Source organism: Mirounga angustirostris, unplaced genomic scaffold (genome assembly GCF_029215605.1).
Source record: "Mirounga angustirostris isolate CCGP_5_RB_7025 unplaced genomic scaffold, mMirAng1.0.hap1 SCAF_3, whole genome shotgun sequence".
Taxonomy (NCBI): Eukaryota; Metazoa; Chordata; class Mammalia; order Carnivora; family Phocidae; genus Mirounga; species Mirounga angustirostris.
This window is the reverse complement of record NW_026991711.1, coordinates 78,769,827-78,790,347: the sequence shown is the minus strand read 5'-3', so window position 1 is coordinate 78,790,347 and position 20,521 is coordinate 78,769,827. Positions and strand designations below refer to the sequence as shown.

General features: G+C 42.8%; 2 protein-coding genes across 2 annotated transcripts in view; both read right to left on the bottom strand.

The window, feature by feature from the left end:
• Positions 1-93: 93 nt before the first annotated feature.
• On the bottom strand, positions 94-16,203 carry EEF1AKMT1 (EEF1A lysine methyltransferase 1). The gene is made up of 4 exons (XM_045869156.3): positions 16,060-16,203; positions 11,167-11,249; positions 3,994-4,274; positions 94-2,147 (listed from the first exon to the last, which is right to left on the bottom strand). The coding sequence occupies exons 1-4, from the start codon at positions 16,201-16,203 to the stop codon at positions 2,011-2,013; spliced, it is 645 nt and encodes a 214-aa protein (XP_045725112.2). The 3' UTR covers positions 94-2,010.
• XPO4 (exportin 4) overlaps positions 16,142-20,521 on the bottom strand; it is a 140,151-nt gene continuing 135,771 nt past the window's right edge. Inside the window, exons 24-25 of the mRNA XM_064586305.1 lie at positions 20,201-20,256; positions 16,142-16,222 (exon numbers count right to left, since the gene is read on the bottom strand). Of these exons, the coding sequence (XP_064442375.1) occupies positions 20,212-20,256 (45 nt within the window). The 3' untranslated portion in view covers positions 16,142-16,222; positions 20,201-20,211. The remainder of the gene's footprint in view (positions 16,223-20,200; positions 20,257-20,521) is intronic.

Sequence of the window (20,521 nt, the reverse complement as noted above, 5' to 3'; positions counted from 1 at the left end):
ACATGACATTTCCATACATTATTTGTCACTACAATATGTTACTGGCCTAGGTAATTTTTAGTGAACTGACTCATGAGGAAATAAGGTAGGGGGTATTTTTTAAAGAACATTTATTGAATACTTCACATGTGCCAGGTGCTGATACACTGACAAAAATATAAATGTCTCATAAAAATACCAAGTGATTTTTAAAGTAAATTAAAAATTATCCCAAAGTAGGACCGTCGAAGGCTAAGAACGAACAAATAGGAGCAAGCCCCCCCCCCCAATGCCCCATTTCCTGAGCGCTGGCGTCAGGGCACCAGGCTCTCCAGGACACGCTGGGTTTTCGCTGCAGTAACCATCCCACAGTCTCTTGATTTTCAAAAGCAGATGTGTATTTCCTGCTCACCCTCCGATTCCACTGCAGGCCCACCGCTCCGCTCGAGCACCTGCTTGCGTGTGGAAAACTGCCGGTAGCCATGTCAGAGAGAAAATAAAGCTCTACTTGGCACTTCCTTTGTTTTTTTTTTAAAGATTTTATTTATTTATTTATTTATTTATTTATTTATTTATTTATTTATTTATTTATTTGAGAGAGAGAATGAGAGCACGAGAGGGGAAGAGGATCAGAGGGAGAAGCAGACGCCCCGCTGAGCAGGGAGCCCAATGTGGGACTCGATCCTGGGACTCCAGGATCATGACCTGAGCCGAAGGCAGTCGCTTAATCAACTGAGCCACCCAGGCGCCCCTCCTTTCATGTTTTGTTAGCAAAGCAAGTCACCTGAGGTGGGGAAGTGTTATTCTTCACCTCCCATTTTTTTTAAGTTTTTATTTTGAAATGATTCTAGATTCACAGGAAATTGCAAAAACACTACAGAGAGGTCTTGTGTGTCTTTTACCCAGTTGCCCGCAATGAGAACACCTTGACCAAGCACAGAATCAGCCCCAGGAACTGGATGCTGCACACCACCCACAGCCCTCACCCGGAGTTCACCAGTGTTGCGAGCGTGTGCGGGTCCTGTGTAATGCCCCCCGTGGAGTTGGGTGTAACCACTGCACAATCAAGATGCACAAGAGCTCCACTTCCCCTAAGATCTCCCTTTGCTTGTCCCACCCCCCGCTCCCCCACCCCTTAACCTCTGCCAACCACCAATCTGCTCTCCATTCAAGAATGTTACATCAATAGAAACACAGTGTGTAAGCTTTGCGGACCGGCTTTTTTCACTCAGCACAAGGCCCTTGAAAGCCATCCAAGTTGCAGGTATCAGTAATGTGCGGTGGTGTGGATGAATGATGGATAATTTTTGAAATAGAACAGTCTAGCATGCTTCTCACGTCCTTTCTGCTATAGTGTTTGGTTTGCACATGGCAGTTTCAGTTTCTCCGGGGCCTGGCGCATTGCTGTGGCTTTAGCCGAGGGTGCAGGGGCGGTGCGCGCACAGAGAGCACCTGGGCTACGTGCCTGTCATCCCTCCAAGAACCGGGGCGAGGAGGCGGCTTTCAGATCCCAGTTCCAAGGATTCTCAACTTCTTTCACGGAGGCAAGTCGTGTCTCCTTGAGGGGCTGGAGCAGATGACAGGCCCCTTCACAAGTCCTACGACACTCCAGGAAAGCTGCCGTGAACAATCAGCGGTCCACTGGGTAGAGTCGGAACGGGCCCCTGTTAAGGGGGCAGATGGCCTGAGGCAGAGGCTTAGGTCCTAATTCAGGTCTTGGCCAAGCCACTAAGCTGTTTGTACTTCGGTTTTTCACCTGTTCTTAGGTCAGGAGAGCAGATTTTAGATAGGTTCTAAGATTTCTTCCCACTATAATTCCATGGATTCAAGTTGGCAAAAGCATCCCGAGTTCTAGAGATGCTGGCAGTCAGGAAGTCATAATGAGATGTTATATTCTTTATTTTGAAAATTAGGCCAGGGAGAGCCCCACTTTGCAGGGGAGGGGTGGAGGTTGTAACTTTTCAATCTACCAAGGAAATAATGAGAGAAATGTCACACAGGATCCTTTACATATTATATTACTATCTGCATTTAGATTTCATGGTCTAGCCCAGAATCATAATTCACATAACAGCGAAACTCATTTCCCAGGGTCCGGGTGTGTTTTGGAATAAACTTGCACATCTTCACGCCAAGAAGTTTTGCTGCCTCTTCTTCCATGACAGCACCTGAAGGGAACAAACGCAGTGAACCCAAAGCCTGAAAGCCTGTAGTAAGTTGACAATATCACTCAACAAATACAGGGGAAGGCCAATTCTTTATATCCCTTTTTACTTTCTTCAACACATTTGCAAATTAGCTACTTTTTTCCCTTTTTCATTTAATAAATGGTTTTCCTACCTCTGCAAAACTGAGTCACTTAGAAAAATTTAGAAATAAAGTTATACTCCACAAAGTTAACATAAGGAAAGTAAATAATTACTAAGAACTAGTGTTTTCCAATTTTGAGTCAAGACCCCCCCCCCCCCGCTTCTCAGTACTACCTGACCTTGCAAACTCATGGGAACACATTCACACCAGCTTCTGGCTGAGTGCTCCTGAGTCTCACCCACTGCCTGGCATGTGGCCACCGCCCTGGACACGCCCCTGGGGGGCTCGGAGCGCCTCTCCCGCGACACCCATCACAGGAAGTGCTTCTCTAGCCAGCCCAGGCCCGAGACCCTGGGCTCATCCCGGATTCTTCCCTTCTCTCCACGTTCTGAGCACAGTGAGCTCTTCCGCCTTGATCTCAAAGTGTATCTTTACTCCACTCCCCGCCCTCCCTTTTACTGCCACACCTCGTCCTGACCATGGTCTCGGCTAGACACACCCTCGCGGGGGGGCCTGCTTCCACTCCCGCCCTAAAGCCCTTTCGGCACAAAGTGAAAGCGCACTTCTTTAGGCCAACTGGGTCCTGTCAGTTGGTGGCTGCGACCTTGAAAGGCCAGTCCCAACACGGGCCATCACCTTGTAGGGGCCCTCTCGCCCCTCCCCCGGCTTCAGCGGTGCTCCTCGCATCCCTCCAAGAACCAGGGAGAGGAGGAGAACTCCAGGGGGCTCTCAGACACTGGTTCCTGGAATTATAACCTCTTCCCATCGCCCCCTCCCAGGGGCTGCCCCTTGAGGTCTCCACTGGAATGTTGCTCCTCCAGGAGCCCTCCAGCCCCATCTTAAGGGCACCCATCAATCTCAGTGCCCACCCCGCCCTTCTCTGATTCTTTCACTACACTTACCAGAATCGGTCATTCATCTCTTCCGTCTGTTCTGTTACAGTTTTTAACCTATCCCCTAAAACTAAAAGGTGCGCTCCACGAGGTCAGAGCGCCAGCCTGTCCGCCAAACAAACGGCTAGCAAACAACTGCTGAATTAATAAGCCTTAAGTAAACATGACTTGGGAGAACCACAGTCACCTTCTTGACAGTTCTCCAACACAACAGAGAACAGACTCCCTGCAGCTCCAGCTCCCTGCCCAGCCCAGCCTGAGGGGCCCCGGCAGCCCAAGCGGCACCCTGGGGCCTGGAGAGCAGCCCCCCAACATAGCTGACCAGGAGTTAATGTGCTGGTTCTCCACCAACCCTCTGAATATCCACCTTCAGAAAGTACATGACTCTCACCAGTAAGGAAACTCTTCTGCTGATTAAGTAAATCTAATCCAATGTCTAGCTCTGTAACCCTAGGCAATTCATTTTAACATTATCGATTCCACGTTTCTCTTTCATCAAGTCTAGAGGCTGGATCAAATACTGCTACTATTCCTGATGAGGAGTAAAAATAACACAGCCCACTCACCAAGGGCCAGACCCCACTTTACGTGTATCGTATCACTTAATTCCAGTAACGCTGAAAGGCCGGTAGTATTACCAGTCCCAGTTTAGAGATAAGGAAACCTGGGCACAGAGAGGTTATGCAACTTGTGTAGGGTCACACAGTAGGTGGATTCAGGCTTTGAGTTCTGAGATCTCTTCCAACTCCTGAAACCTAAGGCTGGAATATCCTGTCATCAATATTCCTGAGACGCACAATCAGGCACCTACCTGTGCACAGTAGAATCTTGCCCTGAGTCAGATACTTGATGGTTTCTGATGTTTTTCTGAGACACTCCTTGGAAAGGTAGGGGGGATCTGCTATTACGATGTCAAAACTATGTGCGGCAATTTTTTCGGGTAAATCCAATGGATTATTGTAATCATAGAAGATAAACTCCTCTCCGTATATAGCAAATCTTTTGTCATATTCAAAGATGTATACAGAAAAGTCTTCTCTGTGTAGGGCTCTCAGTTTCTGGTAAACACTGGGGGCGCTCACACAGGCTATTCTAGAAAACAAAAGGAACAGACTCATGAAAGATCTTTAATGGATAGCTTACGGTGTTAAGTAACAACTACTTCTCTAAGAAAATACAGGTCCTTGCATTCTGATTTTAATCAGAGTGCAAGCTAATGCAAAGGCAGTAAATTTTGAGAGAAAACTATACTACCTCACTTTTAAGGAATCTGGTGTTTAAAAATCCTGCAACTCATAATTTTAAGGTATGAAAGAATAACTGTGCTTTTTTATAGTAAAAAATGTAAGACATTAGGAACACATTAGGAAGAAAGTTAGATAGCCCAAGGCTTAAATTTGCTTATTATTTTCATGTTGGTCCTTGTTTTGACATTTATTTCCAATACTTTTAGTCTCAAATTAAGTATTTTGAAGTTACTTTGTAATATTCATAATCTAGAGCAGAAAACCCCAAACGATTGCCTCAATAACTTGTTTTCCACAGATACCCTAAAATTCAACCTCAGTGCAGACAAGCTACTTTAAATTTCTGCTTCTTTTTTGTGTAAGGAAACCAAAGAATCTGTTTCATTATAAGCAATCCCTAGTTTATGAATGGGTAGTGCTCCAACATTTAACTTTAAAACCAACTACTAAAAAGCTAGAAGTAACCTAAATATTGAATTACTGAGCTGAATATCTATTAAACATCTATTAAATGGAATGCTACGTAGTCATTACCCTGCAAGATACTCAAGAAGTGTAAACCATGCCTTTTTTTATTATTATTATTAGTTTCAGAGGTAGAATTTAGTGATTCATCAGTTGCATATAACACCCAGTGCTCATTACATCACGTGCCCTCCTTTTTTTTTTTTTTTTTAAAGATTTTATTTATTTATTTGAGAGAGAGAGAACATGAGAGGGGGGAGGGTCAGAGGGAGAAGTAGACTCCCTGCTGAGCAGGGAGCCTGATGCGGGACTCAATCCTGGGACTCCAGGATCATGACCTGAGCCGAAGGCAGTCGCTTAACCAACTGAGCCACCCGGGTGCCCATCATCACGTGCCCTCCTTAATGCCCGTTATCCAGTTGTCCTATGCCCCTAACCCCCCTCCCCTCCAGCAACCCTCAGTTTGCTTTGTAGAGTCCAGTATCTCATGGTTTGTCTCCCTCTCAATTTTCATCTGATTTTATTTTTCCCACCCTTCCCCTATGTTCATCTGTTCTTTCTTAAATTCCACATATGAGTGAAATCATACAGTATTTGTCTTTCTCTGACTTATTTTGCTTAGCATAATACCCTCTAGCTCTATCCATGTTGTTGCAAATGGCAAGATTTCATTCTTTTGATGGCTGCATAATATTCCATTGCATATAGGGGCACCTGGGTGGCTCAATGGTTAAGCGTCTGCCTTCGGCTCAGGTCATGATCCCAGGGTCCTGGGATCGAGCCCCACATCGGGCTCCCTGCTCCACGGGAAGCCTGTTTCTCCCTCTCCCACTCTCCCTGCTTGTGTTCCTGCTCCCACTATCTCTGTCAAAAAAAAAAAAAAATTCCATTGTATATATATACCACATCTTCTTTGTCCATTCAACTGTTGATGGACATCTGGGCTCTTTCCATAGTTTGGCTATTGTGGACATTGCTGCTATAAACACTGGGGTGCATGTGCCCCTTTGGATCACTGTGTTTGCATCCTTTGGGTAAATACCTTGTAGTGCAATTGCTGAGTCATAGGGTAGCTCTATTTTTAACTTTTTGAGGAACCTCCATACTGTTTTCCAGAGTGGCTGCACCAGTTTGTATTCCCACCAACAGTGTAAGAGGGTTCCCTTTTCTCCACATCCTCCCCCGGGATCTGTTATTCCCTGTCTTGTTAATTTTAGGTATTCTGACCGGTGTGAGGTGGGATCTCATTGTGGTTTCGTTTTGTATTTCCCTGATCCGAATGATGTGGAGCACTTTTTCATGTGTCTGTTGGCCATGGTATGTCTTTTTTGGAAAAATGTCTGTTCATATCTTCTGCCCATTTCTTGACTGGATTTTTGTTTTTTGGGTGTTAAGTTTGATAAGTTCTTTATAGATTTTGGATACTGGCCCTTTATCTGATATGTCATTTGCAAATATCTTCTCCCATTCTGTCGATTGTCTTTTGGTTTTGTTGACTGTTTCCTTTGCTGTGCAAAAGCTTTTTATCTTGATGAAGTCCCAATAGTTCATTTTTGCCCTTGCTTCCCTTGCCTTTGGCAATGTTTCTAGAAAGAAGTTGCTGCGGCTGAGGTCAAAGAGGTTGCTGCCTGCGTTCTCCTCTAGGACTTTGATGGATTCCTGTCTCACATTTAGTTCCTTCATCCATTTTGAGTTTATCTTTGTGCATGGTGTAAGAAAATGGTCCAGATTCATTCTTTTGCATGTGGCTGTCCAATCTTCCCAGCACCATTTATTGAGGAGACTGTCTTTTTTTCCACTGGATAGTCTTTCCTGCTTTGTCAGAGATTAGTTGACCACAGAGTTGATGGTCCATTTCTGGATTCTTTATTCTGTTCCATTGATCTATGTGTCTGTTTTTGTGCCAGTACCATACTGTCTTGATGATTATGGCTTTGTAATAGAGCTTGAAGTCCGGAATTGTGATGCCTCCAGCTTTAGTTTTCAACATTCCTTTGGCTATTCAGTGTCTTTTGTGGTTCTACACAAATTTTAGGATTATTTGAGTCAGCTCTATGAAAAATGCTGATGGTATTTTTTTTTTTTAAGATTTTATTTATTTATTTAATTGACACAGAGAGAGAGACAGTGTGAGAGGGAACACAAGCAGGGGAAGTGGGAGAGGGAGAAGCAGGCTTCCCGTGGAGCAGGGAGCCCGATGCAGGGCTCGATCCCAGGACCCTGGGATCATGACCTGAGCCGAAGGCATTCGCTTAACCAACTGAGCCACCCAGGCGCCCCAATGCTGATGGTATTTTGATGGGAATGCACTGAATGTATAGATTGCTTTGGGTAGCACAGACATTTTAACAGCATTTGCTCTTCCCAGCTAGGAGCATGGAATGTTTTTCCATTTATGTCTTCCTCAATTTCTTTCTTTTTTTTTTTTTTAAAGATTTTATTTATTTGTTTGAGAGAGAGAATGAGAGAGAGAGAGAGAGAGCACATGAGAGGGGGGAGGGTCAGAGGGAGAAGCAGACTCCCCGCCGAGCAGGGAGCCCGATGCGGGACTCGATCCCGGGACTCCAGGATCATGACCTGAGCCGAAGAAGGCAGTCGCTCAGCCAACTGAGCCACCCAGGCGCCTTTCCTCAATTTCTTTCGTAAGTGTTCTATAGTTTTCAGAGTACAGATCCTATAACTCTTTGGTTTGACTTATTCCTAGGTATGTTATGGTTTTTGGTACAATTGTAAATGGGATCAATTCTTTGATTTCTCTTTCTTCTGCCTCATTGTTAATGTATAGAAATGACTGACTTCTGTGCCTTGATTTTATATCCTGTGACTTTGCTGAATTCCTGTATGGTTCTAGCAAGTTTTGGGTGGAGTCTTTGGGGTTTTCTGCATAGAGTGTCATGTTGTCTACGCAGAGTGAAAGTTTGACATCTTTGCCGATTTAGATGCCTTTTATTTCTTTTTGTTGTCTGATTGCTGAGGCTAGGACTTCCAGTACTATGTTGAACAACAGAAACCAAGCTTTCTTGGGTATAAGAACATATGCTTACAGATGCACCGGTGGTCTCTGGGAGATGCACAGAGCCAGAGACCACTGCCCCATGGAGGGGAACCAGGGCCCTGGAGGTTGACTTTTTCCTCAATCCTCTTTGTAACTTTTAGATTTTCATCATTTATATCATCATACAAAAAAGTACCCCTTTTAAAAATTAGACACAGCTTTAAAACTGTGAGATACATTTCTGAACAGAGACCGTGTTCCATGTACCAGTCGGGCTCCTGTGCCCAGCTAAAAAGGCTTCTCAGCCCCAGTGCACTTGAAGCGTGTGATACACCCCGGCGATGTCACATACACTTCTGTGAGAAACACACGTCCCAGCCCGGACAGACAAGGGCCACCAGAGCCCCCAGCCCAGGCTGCTGCCAGAGCTCTGGGGGGCAGAGAGAGCAGAGGACGGAACGATGTCCTCATTGTGCTCAAAGATAACAAGCAGCGAGCCCAGCTCAGATGCTCAATGCAAGTATCTTCTGAGAAAGAGGGTGAGATACAGATAGTTTCAGACAATCAAAATCTGAGAGTTTGTCACCAGCAGATCTCCACCATGAAATTCCAAAGCTGTATTTAGGGCAGAAGGAAAGTGATCTGGAGTGCAAGAGGGACTGAGAGCGGAATGGCGATAAACTTGGGGGAGATGGTGTTGTTTATCCTGCAACAGCCCCAGCTCTGCCACTCACCAGTGGGTGACCTGCAGGAGACACCATCTGGGGGGCCTCCGAGTCTCTCTTTACAATGGGGAGTATAATGGAGCATCAAACGGGATGACCCCGCGTAAAGCATGTATACAGTGGACAGGGCACACAGTAAGGGCTCAATAAATGCTACCGTTATTATTAATGTGGAATATTATGACACAGCTCCTAAAAATACTGAAGATGCCTTTCAGAAAAAATAAAAAACTTCCTCCAAAGCCCTTATATTCATGGAAAAAAGTATGTGTAAAAACACTGTCATTAAGAAAAACCTAATAAATATCTACATATAATTTAAAAGAAAAAGAGCAGCAAAATGAAAAACTTAGGGACTTCCAGTTAAAGATGGCAGATATAACACACTCATTTACATTTGCTCCCTCATGAAGGCCTACCAAATAAAACAAGTACAATTTCGTTTTGTTGCTTAAGCATAAACTGCCAAGAGCAAAGAGAACTCGAGAGGAGACCCAAAACTACAAAAACCAACCAACCAACCAACCAAAAACCCCTTAAGAAGCAGAAAAGCAAATGGATGGGGGGATTTGGCTCAGCAGACCCAAGAAACCAAGTCCTAAACTGGCGGCCAGGTAAGCTGAGAAGCAACCCGGTTTACATCAGAGCACCCCCAAAGGCTCAGGAAGCTGCACAACCAGGTAACTCAAGAAGTGGGGGTGAAGATGGGGCTAAAAACAGGAGGACTCACTGAATGGTCTATTTAATAAAGAAGAAACTCATTCCCAGAATTCTCTTCCCTATCCCGAGCCTCCACAACTGTGGTAGAAACCTTTCCTCAGAGGTGCCTGGGTGGCTCAGTTGTTAAGCGTCTGCCTTCGGCTCAGGTCATGATCCCAGGGTCCTGGGATCGAGCCCCGCATCGGGCTCCCTGCTCGGCGGGAAGCCTGCTTCTCCCTCTCCCACTCCCCCTGCTTGTGTTCCCTCTCTCGCTGTGTCTTGCTCTGTCAAATAAATAAAATCTTAAAAAAAAAAAAAAAAAAAAAGAAATCTTTCCCCAAACTGAAGGGCCTAAGTTAAGAGAATGAAAGGGTTCTTCCCCCAGTACAGGAGATGAAAGTGTCACAGCAAGACACACCAAGGACTGGGATTAAGAGAAAACCCTGAGCCTGCAGTGGGCAGGTTTCCTACAAGGAATCAGAAAGGCATTGAGTTTCTCACAGCACCTAGGGAAACTTGGAGGCAGTGAGGCAATGTCCTCAAAACCTAGAAGAGATACCCAACAACACAATCACGGTCAAGAGGAAGGACAGAATTAAAAAGCTTGCAGATATGAAAGGTTTAAATGTTTCCCTCAGGTGTACCTTTTCTGCAGAAGCTATTGAAGGATGGACCAACCAAGATAAGGCTGTAAACTAAGAATTGGGGTACAGGAAACAGGAATCCAGAACAAAACAGAGGTAAAAGGGCTCCAGTGAAGGGAGACACCAAGGTAAGACTGGTAGCAAAGCTAGAAATCAACTAGTCCAGATAAGAGCAGCTTGTAAAGCCTCAGAAATAACTTTCTTCATAGAGTTGAAACATGTCTGAATTAATGGATAGGAGGTTCACATAACTGGAGAAGAGGTTGAGAGTTAATTCGTGATATGAACATAGACATACATAAAATATAAGAATTACTATCTTCAGGAAAATGAAAAATCATACAGAAAAGGAAGAGTATAAGGCTCAGCTGTAAGGAACATTTGTGGTGGCATAATATAAACCCTATTCTAACCAAAATTAGGATATAAATCTATCGGAAGTGTAGACAGAAAGCATGTATGCATGTGGAGTACAAGAGAGAGCTAAATCCTCACACTCCATAGTGAGAAGTCAAGAAATAATGTCCACAAATGACAGACAGATCAAGAAGTGCCAATATAAACATGTACTCAGAAATATGGTTGTAAATACCCAGTGCATCCACTGAAAGGGAGCACGGGGGGAGGGGGGAGCACAGAAGCGGGCAACAAGCGACTGGTTTGGTTGTTTTTTTTTTTTTGAACAAGCCTGTACACCATTTGACTTTAAATTTTGTGCATACAAAATTATGATGAAAATAAAAACTGAGTAACAAAACAGAGAAAACCTGTATTCTTTTTCTTTTTAATTTTTTTTAAAGTAACCTCTACACTTAATGTGGGGCTCGAACTTACAACCCTGAGAACAAGAGTTGCATGCTCCACCAACTGAACCAGCCAGGTGCCTCGAAACCTGTATTAAAACTTCAGAAGTCAAATAACATTAAGATTTTTTTTTCTTTTAAAGCAAACTCTAGGGGTATAAAGGTAAGAAACAGGTTAGAAAACACTGAAATAAAGAACAGAGGGAGGACTTCCTACGAGTGGATTTCTGTGTGTCCCTAAACTCAGGCCTGGAGAAGATCTTATCTGTCATGTTCTGCAAACCATGGCTTACTGCTTTTGCAGATTAGGGTTCAGGCTTCTTACAAACCATTGCTCAACTAGGAAGGACATTTCAAATATTATTTTAGATCAGAAGACGAAAGAGAGAGCAACTCCGGATCTCACCTGCCACCTTCTCCAGCAGCGGCAATCGCTTCCTTTGCGAGTCGCAAAGCGGTTTCCTGACTGTACCAAAACTGGCTCAGCTGCTGGAACAGAGCAATGAGTCGAAATCATTTTCGAACCGCCATAAATGTTGTCCTTTTAATTTATATCTACTATATTGGTGTGCATATTTTTTTACCAGTTTTTTTATAAAGTAATTATTCTTTAAAATTATTTTAAATTAACAGAAGGCTCTAAGTAATTCCTAGAATCTAGGCGCTGAGCATCAGGGGCTGCTGACATCACAAAAGGAGACAATCAGTCAGTATTGCTGCTGATGGAAGAACACACTCCCACCTTTGTGTGACTCTTGCCCAAAAAACTGAACCTGAATCTGATTAAGCTTCTAGATTCAACTACCAATTAGCAGAATCACAAATATGGAAGATAGAAGAACATGTTAACCGACACCACAGGGATGAGGGCAGCAAAACCCAGTCTGTGATCCTTCCCGCCCCCCCCCCCCCGCCCTCCCTCCTCCTACCGGCCTCTGTCTTTACCTTATGAATGTTTCCTGAGTTACTTGTTTTTCCCTCAGGGGGTAAGTTGTTTGTCATCTTGCTCTTTCTCTTTATGCTGATTGATGACTTTCTTTTAACTTTCTAGTGATCCTTAATTATCCACTTACTTCATATATAAAAGGGGTAAAATTTTAATGGAAAAAGTAGATTCCTCTGCAATGGAATTGGAGAATAGGCCTCCTCTGGAATGTGAGGGCTGGGAGCAAGTGGTGGGAGTAGACAAGTGTGCTGCCAGGGTATGCCGAGGACTCTCAAATCCAGCTTTAAAAATGTCTCCAAAACATCTGATCATTTCAATAAATGCAAAAAGAAGAGCATTTAACAAAATTCAACAATGCTTCATGATTAAAAAAAAAAAAACTCATGGGGCTTCTGGGTGGCTCAGTGTTAAGCGTCTGCCTTCAGCTCAGGTCAGGTCCTGGGATCAAGTCCTGCATCGGGCTCCCTGCTCAGCGGGAAGCCTGCTTCTCCCTCTGCCTGCCGCTCCCCCTGCCTGTGCTCTCTCTCTCTCTCTGACAAATAAATAAATAAAATCTTTAAAAAAAAAAAAAAAGAGGGCGCCTGGGTGGCTCAGTTGGTTAAGCGACTGCCTTCGGCTCAGGTCATGGTCCTGGAGTCCCTGGATCGAGTCCCACATCGGGCTCCCTGCTCAGCAGGGAGTCTGCTTCTCCCTCTGACCCTCCCCCCTCTCATGTGCTTGCTCTCTCTCATTCTCTCTCTCTCAAATAAATAAAATCTTAAAAAAAAAAATAAATAAATAAATAAAAAAAAGAAAGAATGTTCAAAGCAGACATTCTTGACTTTTCTCTTACGGGGAAAAAATAGATCTTTCGTTTTTTTTTTTTTTAAGATTTTATTTATTTGACAGAGAGAGAGACAGCGAGAGAAGGAACACAAGCAGGGGGAGTGGGAGAAGGAGAAGCAGGCTTCCCGTGGAGCAGGGAGCCCGATGCGGGGCTCAATCCCAGGACCCTGGAATCATGACCTGAGCCGAAGGTAGACACTTAACGACTGGGCCACCCAGGCGCCCCTCAATATTCTTATTCAACATTCTACTGCAGGATCTAGCCTTTGCATTAATGAAAGAAAATAAATGAGTAACAGTCAAAAATGAAGTAAAACTGGGCGCCTGGGTGGCTCAGTTGGTTAAGCGCCTGCCTTCAGCTCAGGTCATGATCCTGGGGTCCTGGGATCGAGTCCCGCATCGGGCTCCCTGCTTGGCAGGGAGTCTGCTTCTCCCTCTGACCCTCCTCCCTCTCATGCTCTCTGTCTCTCATTCTCTCTCTCTCTCAAATAAATAAATAAAATCTTTAAAAAAAAAAATGAAGAAAAACTGCTAATATCTGCACATTATGTGACTGCTGACCTAGAAATACCAAGGGGGATAAACATTTCCAAAGGTGTACTGTACCTATTCATTTGGATATATAATATATGAACTATGTCTACGTCTAATCATTCTTAGCTGCAGGAAAATACCAAGGTCTGACTCTCTTTGCTTAGGAAGCTGGAGGAAAGCCCCTAGCACACTACACACGGTATGCAGGGAGTTCTGTTCAACTTGATCTGGGAGATGGGAGTTTTCTGGCAGTTGGCTACCGAGCTGCCCTTCTCCCTTACTCCACATTGTCAGAGCACAGCTGTGTGTTTTGGCTCTCCTCATACCCTTCTAAAAAATAAAAATCTTTCTCTTAATCAGTGTGTTGCATGAACATGGCTTTAAAAGTCAAAAGCACTACTAGGCTTACAAAGAAAAACAAGTCCCTGCCCCCCATCTCCTGCCACTGAGCCCCACTCCTCAGAAGCATCTTTGAACTCTTGGCTCCCCTATCATTTGTTCCCATATTTCCAAATATTATGCTTTAAAAGCTCCCTTTTTTTAAAGTTTATTTATTTTTTTTAAGTAACGTCTGCACTCACAACCCCAAGATCAGGAGTCCCATGCTTTTCCAACTGAGCCAGCCAGGTACCCCTAAATGCTTTCTCTTGATTAATCCACTTTACATTATGGCAGACGAGGATTTCACTCTGTCATGTACACCTTCTCCTATCCCGTCCCCTCCCCATATAATTGTAACCTGTTTTGGTTAAAATCATTGTCAATGTTCAATGTGGGTCTTCCATTTCCTTCTAGTATGTTACCTTTTCTTTTTCCTAGACTTAATACATGTATCATTTGCTTGTTTCTTTGAGCCCACCTCTAATTCTTCCAACATTCTCTGGCAGCCTTGGGGAAGCAGTGCATGGGAGGTCAATGCCATGAGACTTGCCATTTCTAAAATGTTTTTTATTTTATCTTCATGTTTGATTGATAGCTCAGCTGAGTACAGAATTCTAGGCTGAACAAAATTTTACTCCAAATACTGAAGACACTGCTCCATTTTTTTCTAGTTTTTTTTTTTTTTTTAAAGATTTTTTTTTTATTTATTTGACAGAGAGAGACATAGCGAGAGAGGGAACACAAGCAGGGGGAGTGGGAGAGGGAGAAGCAGGCTTCCCCGCAGAGCAGGGAGCCCGATGCGGGGCTCGATCCCAGGACCCTGGGATCATGACCTGAGCTGAAGGCAGACGCTTAACGACTGAGCCACCCAGGCGCCCCTTTTTTCTAGTTTCTAACAAAGCTATCAAGAAGTACAGTGTGACTCATCCTGAGACTTTGTAGGTGGCCTGCTTTTCCTCTGGAAGGTTCTAAGATCTTGTCACCTGCATACAGAATTTTCACAGTCATGTAACCATGTGTCTTAGTAAGGATCTGCAGTTCTGGAAATTTTCTAATATTAATCTTTGAAGATTTCCTCCCTGCCTTTGTTTTCTGTTCTGTATTTCTAACTCCATTTAGTTAAATGTTGAGCCTCCTGGATTTATCCTCAAGTTTTATGTTTTCTCTCCAATACTTGCATCATTCTCTCTCTCTTTTTTTTGGTTCCTAGGAAATTTTCTCAATTTGATAAATCAAACCAAAGAAAGTGTCAAAATTATAAAAATACTTAATTCTTAAGTATTGGGATTAGGAAAAACTTATTTTTGTGTTCATATTTTTATATATTTTCTACAACAACCATGGATTACTTTTAGAATCAGAAAAAAACACACAGTGCTTCAAACATTAAGCAGGGGGGAAAGAAAAAGAAAAATGAGGTACTTCAAGTCTCTGACATTTACTACATACAGAAGCATCAAACCAGAAAACAAAGACACATAAAGAAGGGAAATTGTGAGAAAGAGGCTTTTGCGTAGGTAGAACATTTAGTGTAAATGTAAAGAAATATTTTTATCAGTCAGTTTCAAACAGATGGTAAATAGGAGAATTTTATACAACTTAAGAGATCCAAACTTGACACAAAATGTAAAAGGCTATTAAAAAAAAAAAAGGCATACAAAAGATTCCTTCTAGTTCCAAAGTGACAGAGAGAGACATCCATTATTGAAGGGTGTGCACAGACAGAAAACCCAAGCTTCATCTATTTCTCAACTATCTCCTTCAAAATTTTAAATTGCCAGGTTCCAGCTCAGGTTGGTTTTCCTCAACTCATTTTTTTTCTCTTTTAATTCCTATTTTTATTTAGACCATAAAAATATAATTAAAATACACTCTATGCACCAGAAATTATTAATATCTTCTTTAGAACTCCCTCTCATCTTTTTTTTTTTTGCATGTTTAAGTTTAGCTACCCCATTTGCTGCAATGATATATTTTACCCCTTCCACAAGGATGCTGGGCTCCATAAAAACCAACAGAAACCATCTGTATACAAGAAGGAAGCACAAGTTTGTGTTGGTCATAAACTAACATGCTGTTTCCTCATCTGAAAAGTCCCCCTGTCTGACCACCAACTAGCCTGATGGTCAGAACCAGGAAAATCTACATTTATACTGTCTTAAATAATCATGGGCTGCTTTTTGTCTTAGCTCCCCAGACAGGCTATCAGTTCCTGAGAGGCAGGTGAGACAAACATGGGTGTGAAGTGGGATGCAGACAAACACAGGGCAGATCGGACAGGTGCGGACAGGTGCGGATAGGTATGGACAGGTGCGGACAGGTATAGACAGATGCGGACAGGTGTGGACAGGTATGGACAGGTGTGGACAGGTACAGATGAGGACAGGTGTGGGCAGGTGCAGACAGGTACGGACAGATGCAGACAGGTATGGGCAGGTGTGGACAGATATGGACAGGTGCAGACAGGTACGGACAGATGCAGACAGGTATAGACAGATGCAGACAGGTATGGACAGGTGTGGACAGGTGCAGACAGGTACGGACAGATATAGACAGGTATGGAATCAGTGCTGCACCCATACTTCCTGAGAGATGTGGAATGCATTTACTTACCCAGTTCTCTTCTATTATTCCAGTGTTATATTTATCATCCCTGCCTGCGTCACTTTGTTGCTTCTGCTCAGCATAAAATTCCTGGAGGGCTGCTAAGGTGTGGGAAGACAGCCGGGGGATATCGTCATCATCAGAGTCACTCATTTCACAAATTGTCTATAACCTGCAAATAAATAAGCAAAGGTGTTGTGGGGGTATTTTTCCCTTTCCCATCAAATAACAATTTAGAAATTTTTTATCTCACAGCAAGGATCCAAACTGGAAGTGGGTTTAATAAGGGAAACTCGTATTTAAAATTTCTGGGATCAAACATCTACAGAGGTCTCCTATTGAACTACAGCTCAATAAATGCAGGCTTTTCCTTTACATGTGTTCAGTTTTTACAAATGAGATGCTTGCATTTTATTTTATTATGTTATGTTAGTCACCATACAGTACAACATTAGTTTTTGATGCAGTGTTCCATGATTCATTGTTTGCGTGTAACACCCAGTGCTCCATGCAGTACGTGCCCTCCTTAATACCCATCACCAGGCTAACCCATCCTCCCACCCCCGCTCCTCTCTAGAACCCTGTTTGTTTTTCAGAGTCCATTGTCTCTCATGGTTCGTCTCCCCCTCCGATTTCCCCCCCTTCATTTTTCCCTTCCTGCTATCTTCTTCTTTTGAGATTCTTGCATTTTTAAGACTCCTGGCAGAATGAATTTTTTTTTAAGATTTTATTTATTTATTTGACAGAGAGAGACACAGCGAGAGAGGGAACACAAGCAGGGGGAGTGGGAGAGAGAGAAGTAGGTTTCCCATGGAGCAGGGAGCCCGATGCGGGGCTCCATCCCAGGACCCTGGGATCATGACCTGAGCCGAAGGCAGACGCTTAACAACTGAGCCACCGAGGCACCCCAGAATGAATTTTTTTACCATAAATATCTAAAGACATTTTGCTTTCTTCTGGCCCCCCCAATTGCCATATGTGCACACTTCACTGTAGATCCCCTGAATCAGAGATTATTCCAAATTTGAATGTCACTGTTCAGGTGATCTAAGGCTCAGGGGTGTTATTGATAGGGCAAGTGAAGGACAGTTAAAGGAGGGGAATAGAAAGAGGTATGGAAATTTAAAGGAATGACAAGGAGAATGGGAAGAAGTAAAACACAGGGAGGGAGAAAAGGAAGGGGTCTTGCAGGAACTGATGGCCAGGCCAATCACTTCTTGTGGTACCACCGGAATTAGCCAGACTGAGAAGTTAAGGCACAGCCCTGGTCCAGACAGCAAAGTCTGCCCAAGAGTCCTGACCACTCCAAGTTTGGTGGGTTCCCAAAACCACCCTCATGTTCAGTAATTTGCTAGAAGGATTCACAGAACTCCACTCACAGCAACTGTACTCACAGATGCATTTAATCCAGGGAAAGGATACAAACCAGAGCCAGCCAAAGGGAGAGATGCACAGTGCAGTGTCCAAAAGAGTTCCAAACAGGAAGCTCCCAGTGCCCTCAGGATGCATCTCCCTCCTGGCACAGATGTGGGACAATATGCGTGGGGTCCCGCCAACCAGGGAAGCTTTGCAGAGTTTCAGTGTCCAGCTATTATTAAGGCTTCACTATGTTGGTATGAGTGACTGAATGATGGCCCACCCGGCTGAAGTCAGTCTCCAGCTCCCCCAACCAGGAGGTAGGGTTGATAAGGCCTGAGGGCCCTCCATAAATAACAAAGACCTTCCCACAACTTGGGAAAGTTTAAGTGTTTACAGGTTACCTCCCAAGGGCCGTGGCAAAGGCCAAACCTCTCTTTGAGGTCAAATTCCTTACTACATGGTACCAAACATATTTTTAAATCTTAAGTTATCTAAGAGCATAAAACCAGCATCCTATTTGCTTTTTAAAACATGTCTAAAGTGTACAGCAAGTGATGTGTTGAAAATCAGCAAAGATTATTCAGTAGCTTCATCACGTTGCTCCCTTCCTCCTCCAAGGCCTATGGGGGTGTATCTGATTGACAATCTTGGCCTTCTGCCTACGCCGCCAAGGGCAGCTGGTAAAACAGCATTCGAAACTGGCAAATTCCCAGGCTTATAGCAAAAGGGTTCAAGAGATGCTGAGCTGCCATTTAAAATGACAAATGCCGGGGCGCCTGGGTGGTGCAGTTAATCTGCTCAGGTCACGATCTCAGAGTCCTGGGATCCAGCCCCCTGTCGGGCTCCTTACTCAGCATGGAGTCTGCTTGAGATTCTCTCTCCCCTCTGCCCCTTCCACTCATGCTCTCTCTAAATAAGTATTTTTTTAAAAATTGAAATGCCTGCTAGATGCTGCTTTTGTTCTCCTTTTCAAAATCAAAGAGCTAGCCATTCTACCTATGATCCAAAAACAACCAAAAAACAAAAACTAAAACCAAAAACAAAAAACAAAAAAACACCTAAAAACCATGTATATACCAACTACTGACAAACTAATGTATTTTCATGAAGTACAAATAGCTTGTTGATTCCTTCTTTCCTTTCTTCATCAAAGACTCACCTGTAAAAGCTTGTTAATAAAACATCTGGTCACACAAATTAATCTAGAAATATAAATAAGCCCTCTATGAACAAGCAATTTCCCCTCTAGGAAGAGAAGGAGCAAAACAAAGGTATAAACACTATGACAGATTTATATAAAGTTCAAAAACAAATAAAATTAAATTATTTAAAGAAGCATATCGACCTACATTTATCAAAGATAGACTAATTTTGTTACCAAACCTTCCCAAAGAGAAGACTCGAGGCTGAGCAAATTCACTGATGAGTTCTATCAAACATTTAAAGAAATGTTGATAATTTTATCATCCAGAAGACAGAGGAGAAAGGAATACTTCCCAACTTGTTTAATGAAGCCAGATTAAATCTAACATGAAAATATGTCAGTACATAACCGGGTTCAATGCCTGATCAGATACTGAGGGTGATCAGATATCAGAGGCGGAGAGGGGTGGTGGTTTCTGGTGAAACTGATTTAGCAAGCTTCTTGCTAAAACTAGATTTTACAAAGAAGTGCACAGATGGGCCTAGAAGGTTTAGGAGCCTGACTTAAGTTTGATTAAGCAAACAATCTTAGCTACAGGAAACTGCGGTCTGCAGGCCAAATCAGGCCTGTGGCTTGTTTCTGCAAACCAAATTATTGGGAAAACAGCCACACCCTTTGGTTTACATATGGCTTACAGTAGTTTTTATGATAAGCCTAAAATATTTACTACCTGGTCTTTTACAGAAAGTTTGCTGACTCCTAGTTTAACAGTTTAAAAGAGAAAAGCCATATGATCATTTGCATGGATACTACAAAAGCATTTGACAAAATTCAACATCCATTCATGTTAAAAACTGAGCAAAGTAGGTATAAAAGCGAACTTCAGTCTGAAAAAGGGAACCCACAAAACACATAAGCTTCATACTTTTCTTAGTGGTGAAACACTGAATGCTTTCTCTCTATGCTCAGGAACAGGGAAGGATATTCACTGTCACCACTTTCATTTAACATTATCCTGGCCTTTCCAGTTAATTCAAGAATGCAAACAAACAAAACAAAAAACAAGCAAGCATAAAGACTGGAAAGGAAGAAATGTCCCTATTTGTAGACATGATTATTCACAGAGAAAATCCTAAGGAAACACTACTCTCATGCAGGTGATCAAGGTCAACATCAATAGTGATAATTCATTATCAGTGGCATGTAGCCGTGATTATGTGGTGATGAAAACAGCACTTCATCTCCATGGTCTTCCCCCCAAAAAACACATAATCGCAGTGTAAGCATGACTGAAAATCAGACAAACCCCAATTAAGAGTCATCAAAAACAAGAAAAACACAATAGACAGTCACTGCCAAGATGTTAATAATAGGGGAAACTGGGTATAGGTATAGAGGAACTTACTGCACAATCTTCACAATTTTTCTGTAAACTTAAAACTATTCTATGATAAAGTTTATTTTTAGAAAATTTTAAGGAAGCATAACCAACTTCAACAACAAAAACTACTAGAACTAATAAGTGAGTTTATCGAAGTCTCAGAGTACAAGATCAATACAGAAAAATAAATTGCATTTCTGTATTCTAGCAGCAAATAAATGGAACTTAAAAGCAATTTCCCATAAAATAGCATAAAAAATACTTACGTGTATATTTATCATAAAAACTGTAAGACCTCGATACTGAAAATTCCAAAGCACTGCTGAAAGAAATCAGAGAAGACCTAAGTAAAAGGAGGGACATACCATGCTCACAAACTAGAAGAATTAGTATTATTAAGGTGTCAATTCTCCCCAGATTGATCAATACATTCAATATATCCAATCAGGGTGTGTGTGTGTGTGTGTGTGTGTATGTGTGTTTGCATGCACCTGCGTGCATGTGTGAGTTTAAAATAGAAACTGACATACTGGTTCTAAAATTTATTTAAACATTCATTCACTGAAGGACATTAAGATTGCTTCCAG

What these genes read in the sequence shown, in the direction of transcription:
- EEF1AKMT1 (XM_045869156.3), bottom strand. Translation starts at nt 16,203, where the DNA reads ATGAGTGACTCTGATGATGACGATATCCCCCGGCTGTCTTCCCACACC. An exon ending in GAATAATAGAAGAGAACTGG is followed by an intron (nt 11,250 to 16,059) that starts GTAAGTAAATGC and finishes GCTCTGTTCCAG; the next exon opens with CAGCTGAGCCAGTTTTGGTA. An exon ending in GCTGCTGGAGAAGGTGGCAG is followed by an intron (nt 4,275 to 11,166) that starts GTGAGATCCGGA and finishes TTTGTTTTCTAG; the next exon opens with AATAGCCTGTGTGAGCGCCC.